General features: G+C 43.6%; 1 protein-coding gene across 1 annotated transcript; it reads right to left on the bottom strand.

Moving 5' to 3' along the window:
- Positions 1-4,948: 4,948 nt before the first annotated feature.
- LOC141124147 (chymotrypsinogen A-like) lies at positions 4,949-11,734 on the bottom strand. Its single transcript, XM_073612221.1, has 7 exons — positions 11,683-11,734; positions 9,946-10,049; positions 8,361-8,440; positions 7,566-7,644; positions 7,188-7,368; positions 6,180-6,313; positions 4,949-5,440 (listed from the first exon to the last, which is right to left on the bottom strand). Exons 1-7 carry the CDS (start codon positions 11,732-11,734, stop codon positions 5,279-5,281), a joined length of 792 nt encoding a protein of 263 aa, XP_073468322.1. The 3' UTR covers positions 4,949-5,278.
- Positions 11,735-16,281: the final 4,547 nt, after the last annotated feature.

Here is a 16,281-nt window from a genome sequence, read left to right as displayed (position 1 = left end):
AAATGAAACAAGGCCTCAACAAAATAATCGGACACCACGAAATGGAGGTAGAAAACCATTCTATGGGAGGAACTTCAGAAAACCTCATAATCGAAACTATTGGCATAGACCGCCATATGAAGAGCGTGATTATAGAGGCCCACCTTATGAATATAGAGACCAAAGAAGACCTATGCAAAATTATAGAGAAAACAGAGAGGTGGAATATTATAGACCAAGAGATAGAAGCCCCATGCAAGATTATAGATATGATGATAGAAGAGGACCAGCCTATAGGGATTATGGGCCGGAGATACGCAGCCCAATCCCTACCTACAATTATTATGCCCCTTTGGCAAGTAGAGAAGGAGATGAAAGAGCAGCTAGACCCTACCCCCCACCATATGGAGAACAAGACTCTAATAAGCCTTTTTTAGATCGGAGCAGAGAAAATCACCCGGTGAGAAATCCAGAAGAAACACGGGGCTCCAGAAAAAGTCCGGAAAGAGGAGAGGACGAAGATCCGGTAAGAGAAAACAAAAGAAGGAGACAGTAAAAGGAGAGGGGATCTTTAATCTTAGTGGTTTGGAATTGTCACAAGAAGAAGTTGGGGTACTCGACAAAGGGTTGAAGTATGCACCTACAAAAAACCTTAACAAATTCGAGACCTACATAGGTATTCAAAAATTCATACGAAAATTAAACATACAAAAATATATGGTAGGAAACCCCCCAACAACTAGTATTATACAACCACAAGACAATGAGATTTTACATAGCTCACTCAGGAACAGATCAGTTTTTAACCCGCCAGCGAAAGACAATAAGCATATTGATGTTTTTAAGAAAATTGTTTTAGATGAATTGAAAGATGTAAAAATCAAGAAAAAAGAAGAACCGAACTACATGAAGAGTGGGATCCGCAAACTATCCAAAAGGCAAGATATTGTCATCCGGCCAGCTGACAAGGGAGGAGGGATTGTGATACTCTCCAAAGAACAATATCACAATACTATGACCCTAATGCTGGAGGATAGCAACACATACACAAAACTATTAAAAAACCCAGTCTTTGCATGCCGGAAGGCGCTCGAACAAGTGGTCCATCTGGGAGTCAAAAAGACAATATTGAGTAAAAAAGAAGCAAGATTCCTTATACCTGAATCTTGTCGCACGCCAATTATCTATTCCGTCCCCAAACTACACAAACATAAGACTAACCCACCTCCGAGGCCGATAGTGAACGGCATTGAGTCAATAACAGCAAGGATGGGCCAGTATATAGATACTTTCTTGCAGCCGGCGGTTCAGAAAACTAGAGCTTATTTGAAAGATAGCAAAGAAATGCTAAGGGTCATAGATAGCATTCAGGGAGAGAATAAACCATGGATCATGGCCACCGCAGATGTGTCGGCGTTATACACAATTATTCCTCATCATAGGGCCTGTGAAGCAGCCAAATGGGGCCTAAGAAGATATACCGAACTTCCATGTATGCAGCGGAAGTTCCTAATCAAATGTCTAGAATTTAGTCTCAAAAATAATTATTTTTGGTATAACCATTCATATTATCACCAACAAACTGGGGTGGCCATGGGAGCCAGATTTGCCCCAAGCATAGCCGGCCTGTTTATGGCACAGTGGGAAGAGTACAATGTTTTTAGTGAACGCCCAAGCCAACTCGTCATATATAAAAGGTACATTGATGATATTTTTATATTATGGGACGGAGAAGAAGGACACTTAATAGAATTCCTCACGAAACTCAATGACAATGACAGAAATATTAAATTAACTTGGGATATCAGTTCAGAAAAAATTAATTTTTTAGACCTAGAAATTTCGCTTGATAATTTCACTTTTAATACTAAAACGCACTTTAAGGGGGTGGATAGAAACAGCTACCTCCCAACCACAAGCTGCCATCACAAGAACTGGATTTTCAATATCCCAAAAGGACAATTAATGCGCATAAAGAGAAACTGCACAAAAATCGAGACATACTTTGAACAGGCAGAGAAGATGGGCAAGAGATTCACCACAAAAGGCTATGACGGAAAATTTATTAAGACAAAAATAGATGAAGTGGCTAAATTAGACCGGAACCAATTGATTAAAGAAAAAACTACCCAACAAGAAAAAACAATGGAAGGAATACCCCTTATCTTAGATTTTAACGTACAATATAGAAAAATAGAAAAGATAATAAAGCGCCATTGGCACATCCTGCGGGCAGATAGACAATTACAGGATATTCTCCCTGAGAACCCAAAATTTGTATACAAGAAAGCCCCAACAATTAGAGACATATTAGTGAAAAACGTTGTGGACCCACCCAAGAAACCTTTTACCTTCTTCTCCGGAAACGTTTTTTTCCCATGCAAGAGGTGTTTTGCATGTCTCAGGACCAAACGCCCCAATAAGAAAGTTTTTAGCTTTACGGCAACCAGCACAGGAGAAAACCACGCAATCAAAGACTTTGTTTGCTGTAACACAGAAGGGGCAGTATATGTGCTCGAATGTAGCTGCGGCCTTCAGTACGTAGGGCGCACCAAAAGACCTCTCAGAGTCCGTATCAAGGAGCACGTCAAAAACATCATCAACGGCTATGACAAGCACTGTGTATCTAAGCACTTTCTTACTTGTCACAACAGAGACCCCACTAACCTGAAATTTTGGGGCATTACCCCATATACAAAACACTGGCGGGGAGGCCATAAAGTAAGAACCTTAAGCAAGCTGGAATCCAAGTGGATCTATACCTTGGACACTTTTTGGCCCCGCGGCTTAAACATCGAGTTTGATCTAAACTGTTTCCTGAGTGATTTTTAGAATATTTTAAAACATTTTAAAATTATTTAAAATAATCTGTTAAAATTATTTTAGTGTTTTCAATATGGCTTTAGAATAACCCAAAAGAGATCCTAGACCACCGATCCCCCATGTTTTTATCTGAGAAAGGATTTTTTATATATATAATAAATCATTTATATATATTCTTATATATATTTTTATATACACTGATTCATCTACTTGCCCCTTATATTAGGGAAGCCTGCATATCTAGGCAAGGTTATACTTGCAGCTAGCAGCGGAAACAATATACTAGTTTTCAGGGAATATAATTAAAATAACTTTTATCCTTAAATATTTTTTATTCTTTTAACCAATAAATATAATACTCTTTTTTTATTCCCCTACTTATAAACGATAGGCTGATGTTATTAGTACATTTTAATTTTATTTACTATATGCTAATTTAATTCTCATATACATGTATCCACTATGGTTGAAAATGTTTGTATGTATGTAGATTCATTGTTCTTGCACGGTTAGCATTCCCTCAGTGTCTGCTGCCCCCCTTCCCCTTCGTTTGATCAGTCTACAAATTATGTAGTATAAATTTACTTTGTCCTGCGTTCTTGCAAGACACAATACCATCATTAACATCCTATAGGCAATTATTTCCCTAAAAATAATTCGTTCTCTCTGCCCGCTGGGTTTCCATCATTGGAAACAATGATGTCCTCCTTTGCTGACAGTACAAGAGGTATCGAACCAGCTGACAGCCCTTATTGGCCATTACTCATCAGCTGACATACACCCTGAGTTGAATTAGATCGAAAAAACTCTAGGAAAATGGCCGCCGTAACTCAAATACATAGAACTTCGGGAAAATGGCCGCCCATTGCCGGCCAATACTATACTATTTAAGGACACTATTACAGCCTATACTTATCCCCTGAAGAAGTCACGTGTGGTGTGACGTCACGCGTAGGGACTGGATAGGCTGGATACACTGAAAGAAAGCTACGAGCTCGCCGCTCGTCGGATACAAATACCTTACCGTTCATTTTAAATGTGAGTACCTGCTGTTTTCTGCCTAATAAACGTTGTTACCTTGTAAAACGGAGTTACACTATTGGGTTCCTTTATTCCTGTTTTTAAACATCTCCTGGACCATACCTGAGGGAATCCCACCCCAGGACGGTGAGGAACACGTAGGAGCCGCTAGGTGGAAAAAAACTAAAGAACCAGTTTGGTCATATGCTGTTGCCCCATTCCTATGAGGTAAGGGGCCACTGCTCACTGGAGTGTTTACACACGAAGCTGCATGGAATTTTGAATCACCAGGCACTTTAACTGCTACATGCGCATGTCAGCACCTTATGTCACAAGATTATATTTAAGACTATGGACGTTTTTTTTGTGTGATTCTCCCTCGTTTTTCATTTTTAATCTATTAGGACATTTAATTACCGTTTATTTTTGGAGTTATCATTTGCACATTATTTTTACATTTGTCTGCACGTTTGCACTTTATGGAAAACTTGTTGTTTCACATCATTTAGTTCAGATATCTAGGTTGCACAGTGTTGGCACTATGCACTTTGCTGATTTATGATTGATGATTATGTAATTTCAGTATTTATTTCACTGTTTTTTAGAACAGTCATATTTATGGCTAGTCACGGTGGTTATTTATTTATTAATTAGGCTGTTTATTTATTACCCACATCCACATATTTATTTTTATTTGTATTTTTTAGTTTGCACAGTGGGATATAACACTTGTTTTTATACATCAGTGGCCCTCCAGGCCGGTTTCTTTACTTAATTTATTAATTAGAAGCTCATATAATAGGATTAGCGCGGCACCATCCATCTATACAACACTGCCTGGTGTTGTATGTCCTTTTTTCCCCAGTGACCCCCCCCCCCACAGACCAGATGGCCCCACTTTTTTCCATCTTTTTAACAGGAGAACATTTTTATTTTCTTTCTCCCTAACCTCAACTTCTGCACATCCTCAATTTATGGACAGTTTATTTGTTCTGTTTTCTGGGGATTTTTGGTATTTATTTGTAACATGTTTCTTTATTTTTATACATCAATTTTATATGATGTGATTTTCAGATACCGTTATACATCCAGATTGGATGTCACAATTAAACAAATGTATCAGTGTGCATTAAACAACAGATCCTGATGAAGAGATGTTCAGCGCCGAAACGCGTCTATATCAAATGCTAAAATCAAGTGACCTCATTTTGGAATCCAATTTGATACTTTTTTTTGTTAATGTGTTTTTTTTTTTAAATAAGTAATACAATGTGGTTTTAACTTTATATTTGATTTCTACTGTGTGCTACATTTCCAACTGGGTACCCATACAAGTGACTGTTCTAATGATATATTTTTTTATCTACTTTGTGAACACATTTAGGCAAAGGAATCAAAAACAAAATATTGATTACAAAGTTATTTTATTGAGTATCATAAAAGGATTGGATGGTGTTTAGTTAGCCGCAAGAGTCTGGTCCACCCAGGATCTGAGGGCGGTGACGCGGGCGTAGACTCCAGGAGAAGATGTAGCACAGGAAGAGCTGCCCCAGGACACAATACCGGCCAGGGTCCAGGCTCCGTTCCTCTGGCACACAAGGGGTCCACCAGAGTCACCCTGAAAAGAAAAGAAGAGATGTCACAGGAGAATCCCCAAACCATGAACATTGTTTCCCTTTAAATAAGTTCTGTTGGTCTGAGCTGTGTGCCCCCTACAGTATATGTCCACCCAAGAAGTATATTGATCTACTTACAGCTATTGCTCTGAATTAATGATTAAACCAGCCAGTGACTACCAGCCCTGGGATCATATATGGAAGCAGAAAAAAGGGTGATGTTTCCGACTGGAGACCTCAAAAGTTCAGAGCATGTACCAGGCTTAGCTACATGAAGACTAACAGAAATTTATCCTGATTTTTTTTTTTTTTTTTTTTTAGCATTTTAGAACCTTTTAAATTTGTTATAACACTACATTTTTATAGAGCAAGAAGTTCCTAAATGGAGCTTTTCTGTGCCTGGAGGGTCTCTGAAACCTGAATTCTATATATACATATGGCACCGATCTATGCCCCACCCTACAGAGCTAAGCCCCACTCTCATCATTCAATAGTCCCGTGCTAGGTCCTTAGATGGAAGTAGATTCTCTAGATGTAAAAATAAAACATAATTGGACAAAACCTATTATACATTCTTATTAACGCCTCTGGCATGTTTCCTTTAGCAATAATGTATACTGGTTTGTAGAAACACCAGCCTGATCCTTCGAGGAGCCGAACCACATGGGCTTGGGGTTCCCTTAGCCATGGGTTCTGGTTCCCTAGCCGAGCAATGGTAGCTAGTAGCAAAAGTCATCGTACCATGCAGGAGGAGACACCGGAGGCACCGGCGCAGATCATGGTGTCCTTGATGTTGGTTCCCCAGTAGGTCTGGCAGTTGGCGGTGGTCAGGAGAGGAAGAGATGCCTGCTGAAGCCTGGATGGGGTGACTTGAACTGAAAGTGGGAAAAGGGAGAATGGAAAAGATATGAAAAATGTGCAACAACCTTATCATCACAGCGGTTCTATGTGGCACTGTGAGTCCCCAACAACTTCCCAACAAAATCACATCTAACATCTATGATGGCTCGGCCTTATTCCTTCACTGCACTCTAGAGGAACACAGTATGATCGTTACTGGGCTTATTTCTATAAAAAAAGGTCAAAAAGTGTGAAGTCTACAACAAACAAGCAAGCCTTCACATTATAGACACTCCACATTATGTAAAATGTCCTAACAATGTTTTAAAAAAAAACAAAAGCCTGAAATGAAGGTTATAATACAGTCTTCACATGACCACAAAGCTTCCTTTCCAGAGTCCTTCTGCTGGGTGGGTTGGGATTACAGCTGAAAGATCCACCCATTGACTTGAATAGGCTGTGATTGGCTACTGATCGTCCACTCCCCTGCTCACACACAAATTGCAGCTGATTTGACGGCACATGACTTCTACCTGGAGACACTGCCAATCAAGCCTGAGCAGGGTTGGGCAGGGGGCGTGTCATTCTGTGATGTCACAAGCTAACTACTGAACTACAGGCACACTGTGCCATGTTTAACATGGTCAGTACGGAACAGGAAACCCTTGAATCGGTAGAAGATTGGCACGATCACCAGGTATTTACAGTGCATGGATGGCTTTTGTATAAAATGAAATACAAATGTCTACTAAAGGATACAAATAGTGTAGTTATTTTGCTTTACATACACTTTAAAATCTCATCTTTGTTTTTTTGGGGCAATTTTGGGTTCAGCGCACAACATATTTTCATCTCAAATGCACAAATGCATTATGTTTGTTTTTTTGGCAGAATATCTAATTCCCTTACCGGCAGCATTGGTGTATCCCCATCCGGTGGTGACACATCTTTCTCCTCCATTGAAGACATCAGTGGTGGCAGCAAGACACACGGGGGAAATGCGGCTGGTGTAGGTGGCGGGAGTGGCCAGCTTGATCAGGGTGATGTCATTGATGATGGTCTGGGAGTTGTAATTGGGGTGTCTGAAGGCCTGAAAAAAGTTATGTTAGAATGAAATTCCTAGAAATGTAGGTGAATCCAACCAGTCTTCATACAAAGACCCTGTAGATTTTCAATTTTATCCAATTGGAGTAGATGATTTACTGTCTAACATTTTGGAAAAAGACAAACAGAGCAGTTACTGTCTATGGCTGATTATCTCTCTATATTGAAAAAAAAAACACTTACTCTGCCGACAGCAATTCTCTGGGTGGCCTCAGTCGTCAGGGATCGGTCATATGCACCCAGGACCACAGTGTGGGCAGTTCTGGATGGAAGAGAAAAGTGGTTTCCATAAGGCTGATTTGATATTTCAGATGTCACCTCTAATATTTAATCTCAGAATTTTTCACAGACCAGAACATTTCCCAGCACTTTCTAGATTTATAACTGAAAATCAACAAGGATTTAGACTGCAGACACATTTACTGAAATACGCACACCCATGTCAAAAGTTGAAATTGCCTTTTTTTGGACAATAATTTTCTTAATTTCAAGTCCCAGTACCGGTACCTGTCTGGTTATCCTGTCCCATTACCCAAAAAGCCCAACTCTATAGAAGCCATGGTATACATGCGATTGACTGGCATGAATAAACAGTTGGATAAATGGTTCTATATTTAGGAGGTATCTGGTTTATAAACCAGAGGCTCTGGATGGACAATTGAATAAATGGCTCTAAATTTAAGATGTATCTGGTCTACAAACCAGAGGCTCTGGATGGAGAGTTGAGTAAACTGCTTTATATTTAGGATGTATTTGGTCTATAAACCAGAGGCTCTAGATGGACAGTTGGATAAATGGCTCTATATTTAGGATGTATCTGGTCTATAAACCAGAGGGTCTGGATGGACAGTTTGATACATTGTACTATGTTTATGATGTATCTGGTCTATAAACCAGAGGCTCTGGATGGACAGATTACCAGTGAAGCATTGCAGTGAACGCTGACTTTGCAGTAAAATGTTATCATATAAGACTCACGTGACTCCACAGTGGGCAGCAGTGACAACCCAGAGATTGTTGATCAGAGAACCACCACAGAAGTGGGACCTAGAGCTGGTCTGTAGAGTAAGAAGAATCGTCAGATCATTGCTTTATTTATAGATTATTTTACTCTTTTTATGAAACTCCTCTTTCCCATATACATTACATTAATTCTATTTTGGAATTATGTTAGGCTTACAATAAAGAAACATAGTCAGGGTCATGACGTATTACATATATTATGTCATGGGCCTGGGCTGGCTATAGGATGTTCAAAAAAGTCTAGCTTAACTAATAGGATCTGTGAGAGGTTTTAAGCTCGTTGGGAAGCTTAGCTTCACTTTTCCCTGTTTTATGGCTTATTTCAGACTTGAAGACCACAACACAATGTAACACAGCTGCACGCTGCATGTAAAGCATGAGCACTATAGGTGATGGCACAAGCCAGATTTACTACCTTTTAAAAATTGCTGGACTTTTTTTTGTTAGCTAAAACGTGTCTGTGGGTAATTATGTGCTGCTATGGCATTCTTAGCTTTCATATTACCCATCAGCAAGGCTTATTTTAAACCTGATTGCTGGATGAAGCCATCATGCTTTTGATGAAGTCCAAAGGCCGAAACGCGTCAGCATTTTTGGATTATGTTTTTGCTGTAATGCTTAAATAAATATTTTCTATGGAGAAGCTGTCGAGTTGCCGGCCTGTACTTTCTATAAAACGTGTCTGTGGGTAATTATGAGCTGCTATGGCATTTTAAGCCTTCAGATCACCCATCAGCAAGGTTTATTTTAATCCTGATTGCTGCAGTACATTTAACACACCTACACACAACAGGCAGAAAGTGGAAAACTTGCATAGATTATAGCTCTGTGTTTGGATACAACATGCTGTGCCTGTGCAAATATTCCTGCATGCGGCAGTTTAAGTGTATTTTAAAGGGTGCAGTAATGGGCTCCTACCTGGTCCACCTGCACCTGATAATTGCATTAAAACCCATCAGTAAGGCCTGTTTTAAGCCTGAGTAGGGCAGTTCATTTAATGTGCCTACACAAATAGGAAACTGGTATGTATTTGTATGTCTCTGCTCTGTGCTTGGATGTACTATGTTGTTTTATAGGGTGCAGTAATGGGCACCTACCAGGTCCACCATATCATTGCATTAAAAATCATACATTACAAACCCCTAGCCTTTTGTTTACAGTGCAGAAGTCTGAAGGAAGTCTAAAGTTAACTGTAGCCAATGCACAATGTACCTCGTCAGAGTGGTCCTTCAGCATCTTTGCCATTTCAGTTTTTGTAGGGAAAAGCTATTAGACCTGGGAACACTAAAAAAATGCTGTAAAATGGACTGTTGCACCTGGGAAAGGCTCAGACTTTCTTCAGAGGGGTGCTGACTGGCATGCAAAAATGTGAAAATTATTTACGTCACAATATGTGACTTTCTGAGATCTCTAGTTTCTCTAAAATATAGGGTGTTGGACAAGAGTAACAAGGAAGATGGGCAAAACTCCCCATTTCCTCTCTCACATTGTAATATAATGTTCAGGACCAGAATACGAGGGAAGAAATGTTTGGTCGTACCTGCAGAGACACCTGCCAGGGCCAAGATCCAGAGACGGCATTCTCACCATTCACAACCCTAGCATAGCCGGAGATAATGGGCTTGATTGCGGGAACACCACAGCCTGGGGAAAACATAAATTTTAACTGTTAGTAAATTTATACTGATACAATGTCATATTCTAATATATTTATACTTATGTATGGATGATGTTATTAATTTGGATTTTAACTTTTTTTTTTATTACTTTTAGCTCTATAACCCTACAGAAAATAGAGGCGCCCAAAAATCTCAGACATTTCATACCTTCTTTACTTTCATATGAAATAAAAATGAACTCCCCTCACAGTTTATTGTTTCCTTCTCATGTTCTGTAGGTGAGAATTCTCTATGCTTTTGGTTCTAGAGAATTAACAGGAAGTGACTAAAAGGATTTAAGAGGAAATCACTAAAAAGCGAGAACAATTGCCCTATTAGAAAGTTGTCTTTGAAGAAGAGGTCCCCATTGAAAGGTTTACCCTCAACCCTTGTTCTGGTGACAACTGGTGGATTTCCCATCTCTATTTAAAAATATTCATAGGCGACTCTTTAAAAGCTTTTACAGGTTACCAGTTTAGAGTTGCACAAGAGGTCTGGTGTTAGAATTATTGCTCTGGCTATAACGTTTGCGGCGATACCTCACTTGTGTGGTGTGACACCATTAGCATCAAGCAAGATCACGAGATCGGTTTGATCAGATGCTTTCAAGAGCCAGTAACGGCCTGTTTACATTGGACCAAAGCCAGAAGTGACTAAATACTTGTAGCTTCTGCTTTCTTAGACCAGTGGTCTCCAAATTGTGGCCTGTGGGCCAGATGCTGCCCTTTGCTTGCCTTTATCCGGCCCTTGGGGCACATTTCCTCTATTTGATACAAGGCACTTTTCCTCCCACTGACACCAACAATAATGCATTATTACTTCCACTGACACCAACACTGGGGCATCATTTCTCCAATGGAACACTATTCTTCCCAATGACTCCAATGATGGGGCATTATTCCTTCCCACTGACATCAAGGATGAGGCACTATTCCTCCCACTGACACCAACCATAGGGCGCTATTCCTCCCACTGACGCCAACCATAGAACACTATTCCGCCCACTGACATTAAAGAAGGGGCACTATTCCTCCTACTGATGTCAAAAAAGGGATACTTTTCCTTCCATTGATCCCAAAAAGGGGGCACTATTCATTTCAATGACACCAATGATGGGGCACTATTCCTCCACTAAGCTCAATGATGGGGGGATATTTCTCCTCCCACCATCGCTAGGGTATGTTCTACTCACACTTACCACAGTCCAGCCCCCCTAAAGTCTGAAGGACAGTAAACTGGCCCTTTGTTTAGAAAGTTTGGAGACCCCCGTCTTAGACCATAGAGATGATCGGGAAGTTCTGGACCTTGGTTATCTAAATAGTAAGCCATTGGATGGGAAAGCCTGGGAAGGTCCCTGAAGGCTCTGTTGGGGGAGACCCCATATTTTATCAAAAGAGTACTTGATGGTTGACTGAGCTAGTGAGTCAGCCAACAGTAAGTGAATTTAAACGTGCTTGGGACAAATTCGATGTATAAAAAATGGGTAAAAAAATTAAAAAATAAAAAGGGACAGACTTGATGGATCTGGTCTATTTGGACTGGTCATGTCACTTGCTATTTTCCTGCCATCACTACCCTAAAACACAAGACAAATATACAGGAGGAATGTCAGTACTCACCATAAGCTCCACTAAGGAGGGCTAGGCAGGAAAGGAACCACAGCATTGCCATTCTGCTACGAATCAAGTTCGGCAAAGAATGGACAGGATTGTCTGGTTTATATACACCCAATCCACCAATCAGGTGAAAGCTTTTCTGCGATAAGGACAATTTTAGCTCCTTACATCAGGTCACCTTGATCAAACTATACTATTTTTCCTTACTTTGGCCTTGAGTTGTAAGGTAACAGGTTTCAGAGGAACCACCATTTGGCAAGGTTCCCACGGAATATTTATTTAATGCTATGTGAAATTATTCATTCAACATATTGATAGGTCATTTCCTATACATTACAAAAAAAACAGAAGTTTTAAAAGGGAATTAAAAAAATGTATATTTTAGATTACAAAAAAAAAAGAACCTCCTTTCTGGTTTATGAAATTTTATGAATTCAAGACTAGTGTTGGGCAAACGGTTCGGGCAGAGCAAAAGTTTAGACTGAACATCGTCTGTTTGCCCATCCGGCAAACACCCAAATTTGCAGGGCGCTCGGTGGGATGTTTGCTGCACAGTGCATTCTAAGCCCAGGGCACAGTGAATAGCTAGTAGTTAAGAGTGGGGCCAGAAATACGGCTGCCGCATCCTTAACATCGGATGCAGTGGCAGAATTACCGGGGTCGCAACAGTCGCACTTGCGACGGGGCCCGGCATTCCGCCACTGTGGGGGGGGCCCAGCGGGGTTGCTCTTCACAGCGCTCTGAGGCTGAGCGTGTCTCTCATCTAACAGCAGCAGAGACACCGGCATCGTTTGTTTTATTTCCCTCTTCGTGTGTTCTCTCTCGCACGGCATGACAGAGGACACACAGCTGATATCCCCCCTCCCCTCTCCTGTGTGCTCTGCGGGAAATGTGAGCGCCTTAGCTTCACACTTTACTGCCCGCGGAGCACACAGGAGAGGGGAGGGGGGAGAAGATCAGCTGTGTGTCCTCTGTCACGCCAAGCGAGAGAGAGCACACACGGAAAGCCGCCTTCCCCTCCTCTCTAGTTACGGAGGGGGAGGAGTCCAAGGGACACATGCCGGTGTGCCTATCCTGCGCTGTTCTGAGGTCTGTAAAGTTTGTATTCAAATAGACATGTGCTGGGGGGAACACTATGGGAGGGGGGTCTGCACTGATGGTGGGACAGTGGTCTGCACTGAAGGGGGGTCTGCATTGATGGGGTGGGGGTCTGCACTGAGGGGGGTCTGCATTGATGGGGTGTGGGTCTGCATTGATGGGGTGGGGGTCTGCACTGAGGGGGGTCTGCATTGATGGAGGGATGGGAGTCTGCACTGAGTGGGGTCTGCATTGATGGGGTGGGGGTCTGCACTGAGGGGGGTCTGCATTGATGGAGGGAGGGGGGTCTGCACCAAGGGGGGTCTGCATTGATGAGGTGGGGGTCTGCACTGAGGGGGGGTCTGCATTGATGGGGTGGGGGTCTGCACTGAGGGGGGTCTGCATTGATGGGGTGGGGGTCTGCACTGAGTGGGGTCTGCATTGATGGGGGGTCTGCACTGAGGGGGGTGTGCTGATGGAGGGGGATGGTCTGCAATGAGGGGGGGTCTGCACTGATGGAGGGGGGGTGGTCTGCATTGTGGGGGGCCTGCACTGATGGAGGGGGGTCTGTACTGAGGGGGGGGTGTGAACTGATGGAGGGGGGGTCTGCAATGAGGGAGGGGAGGTCTGCACTGATGGAGGGGGGTCTGTACTGAGGGGGGAATGTAAACTGATAAACGGGGGTCTCCAATGAGGGAGGGGAGGTCTGCACTGATGGAGGGGGGTCTGCAATGATGGAGGGGAGGTCTGCACTGATGGAGGGGGGGTCTACACTGGGGTCTATAGTGATAGAGGGGGGTATATACTGATAGATGAGGGTCTGCACTGAGGGGGGTCTATACTGATAGATGGGGGTCTGCACTAAGGGGGTCTACACTGATAGATGGGAGTCTATGCTGATAGAGGGGGCTATACTGATAGATGGGGGGTCTGCAATGAGGGGGGGGCTATACTGATGGATGGGGTCTGTACTTAGTGAGCAGGATCTATACTGCGAGAGGGGGGGTCTGTACTTAGTGGGGGGTCTATACTGAGAGGAGGGTCTGCAGTTAGTGGAGGGGGGGTCTGTACTGAGGGGGGGCTATAGTTGGTGGAGGAGATTACACCAATTATTTCCTCACCGGGTGACACCAACCCTAGTGATGCCACTGGAGAGACACGCTCTCCGCTCAGAGCTGTGCTGTCCTGAGAAGACAGAGGACTCTGATAGAGGACCCTGATGGGCACTGATAGGGGGCACTGAGAAGATTTACTGATGAGCACTGAAGGGGAGGCACTGATTGGGGACACCAATGGGAGGCACTGATAGGTGACACCGATGGGAGGCGCTGATAGGATTTACTGATGGGCACTGAAGGGAGGCACTGATAGGGGGCACTGATAGGGGGCACTGATGGGAGGCACTGGTGGGCAATGATAGGAGGCATTGATGGGGGGCACTGAGAAGGCACTAGGGGGCACTGATAGGGGGCACCGATGGGAGGCACTGATAGGAATTACTGATGAGCATTGATAGGGGGCACCGATGGGAGGCACCAATGGGATTTACTGATGAGCACTGAAGGGAGGCACTGATAGGGGGCACTAAGAAGGCACTGATAGGGGCACTGATAGGAGGCACTGATGAGCACTGAAAGGGGGCACTGATAGGCTGCACTGATAGGAGGCATTGATGAGCACTGATAGGCAGAACTCATAGGCTGCACGGATGGGCACTGAGGAACACTGATAGGCAGAACTAAGGCAGTATTGATGGGCACTGATGGGCAGTATTGAAGAGTACCGATAGGTGGCATGGATGGACGCTGCAATAATGAGCACTGATAGGTGGTGCTGATAGTCAGATTTGATGGGCACTAATAGGCAGCATTAATGAGCACTGATAGGTAACACTTATAGGCGGCATTGATGGGCACTGATAGGCGGCATTGATGGGCACTGATAGATGGCACTGATGATTGAGGCACTGATTATCAGTGTAAACAATTTACTGACGTTCTTGACAGTTAACGGCAGTCCTTTCCTCACACAGACACAGCATGGGAGGAAAGGGCTGCGGATAACCGGCAAGTCTGTTTACATGTGATCAGCTGACATCACATGGTAAAGGGCCACTGTGATTGCGCTGGATGCACGTCCCAGGGGGCATGCGGGAAGCACGGTTTTGGGAGGATATCCATGGATACCCTCACAAAATTGGAAGCCTGGAGCTCGGATGGAAGGGGGGCCCATCATTGTTTCTTGCAACGGGGCCCTAAAGGTTCTAGTTACACCTCTGATTGGACGAGTAATCAGCTGTCAACGGGCTTCCCCGCTGACAGCTGAATGAAAAAAAAGCATTGCTGGCAATTGAAAAAAAGTGAAAAAAGCAGTGGGGGCCCTTCAGATCTGGTATGGATTTAAAAAAAAAAGGAGGGGCATGCCATGGATCCTTCCATGCTGCCTGGCAGGCCAGGAAAGGGGGGATGAGCAAGCACCCCCTCCCCTCCTGAACCATACCAGGCCACATGCCCTCAACATGTGAGGGTGCTTTGGGGTAGGGGGGCCTCTGCCCTCTCACCTCCTAAGCACCTTGTCCCTATGTTGATGGGGACAAAGGCCTCTTCCCCAAAACCCTGGCCATTGGTTGTGGGGGGTCTGCTGGTGGGGGGGCATATAGGAATCTGGAAGCCCCCTTTAACAAGGCGGCCCCCCATTGTCAATCATGAAGCTTGCCGCGCTAGCAGACCCAAAAAAAAAACCTCCTAACGCGTCAAAGGCTGACCAGCGAATGCCTGCTCCCCAGGGTGACAGTTCTTAAATAGGTAAAGGGCAAGGCCACCTGATGACATCAGTCGGTGGCCCTGCCCCTTTGTGACATCACTGACCGGTGCATGCTGGGTCAGTGACATCATAGGGTGGCCCCGCCCGTTACCCATTTAAGAACTGTCACCCAATGGACGTGATTAATGATGGATCTACACCTGGGGACATTTTTTTTTGTGTTTTTATGTTGTTGTTTTTTTGTTTTTTTAATAAATGACTTTGACAAGTCCATTATGGGGGAAAGCGGGATCTGGGGGGCCCCCTTGTTGAGGGCATGTGGCCTGGTATGGTTCAGGGGGGGGTGCTCGCTCAAACCCCCCCCCTTTTTCAGCCTGCCAGGCTGCATGCTTAAATAAGGATCTGATATGGATTTTTGGGGGGACCCCATGCTGTTTTTTTTTTAATTTTGGCCTTTAATTCCCCTTAAAATTCATACCAGACCTAAAAGGTCTGGAATTCATGGGGGGGGGACCCCACACTAGGGATGGTCCCGATGTTCGAGTTGAACTTAAGTTTGACTCGAACATCGGGTGTTCGATTGTTTGCAAATGAACCAAATATTATGGGGCGTTCATGGCAAATTTGAGGGCCACGGTGATTGGGTAGGGGTACATTGCACGCTATATGCAGGGAGGGAGGTGAGCGAGTGAGGAAAGTTGTCCTGGAGGTAAGCTGCACACACTACAAAGTTTCATGTCAGGAGGAAATTTCTGTGGGAAC

Source organism: Aquarana catesbeiana, linkage group LG01, assembly GCF_042186555.1.
Source record: "Aquarana catesbeiana isolate 2022-GZ linkage group LG01, ASM4218655v1, whole genome shotgun sequence".
Classification (NCBI taxonomy): Eukaryota; Metazoa; Chordata; class Amphibia; order Anura; family Ranidae; genus Aquarana; species Aquarana catesbeiana.
Note: the sequence above shows the minus strand (reverse complement) of the source record. Positions and strands in the feature narration are given on the sequence as shown.

What these genes read in the sequence shown, in the direction of transcription:
- LOC141124147 (XM_073612221.1), bottom strand. Translation starts at nt 11,734, where the DNA reads ATGGCAATGCTGTGGTTCCTTTCCTGCCTAGCCCTCCTTAGTGGAGCT. An exon ending in GCTGCCCACTGTGGAGTCAC is followed by an intron (nt 7,645 to 8,360) that starts GTGAGTCTTATA and finishes TCTTCCATCCAG; the next exon opens with AACTGCCCACACTGTGGTCC. An exon ending in AGAGAATTGCTGTCGGCAGA is followed by an intron (nt 7,369 to 7,565) that starts GTAAGTGTTTTT and finishes AACTTTTTTCAG; the next exon opens with GCCTTCAGACACCCCAATTA.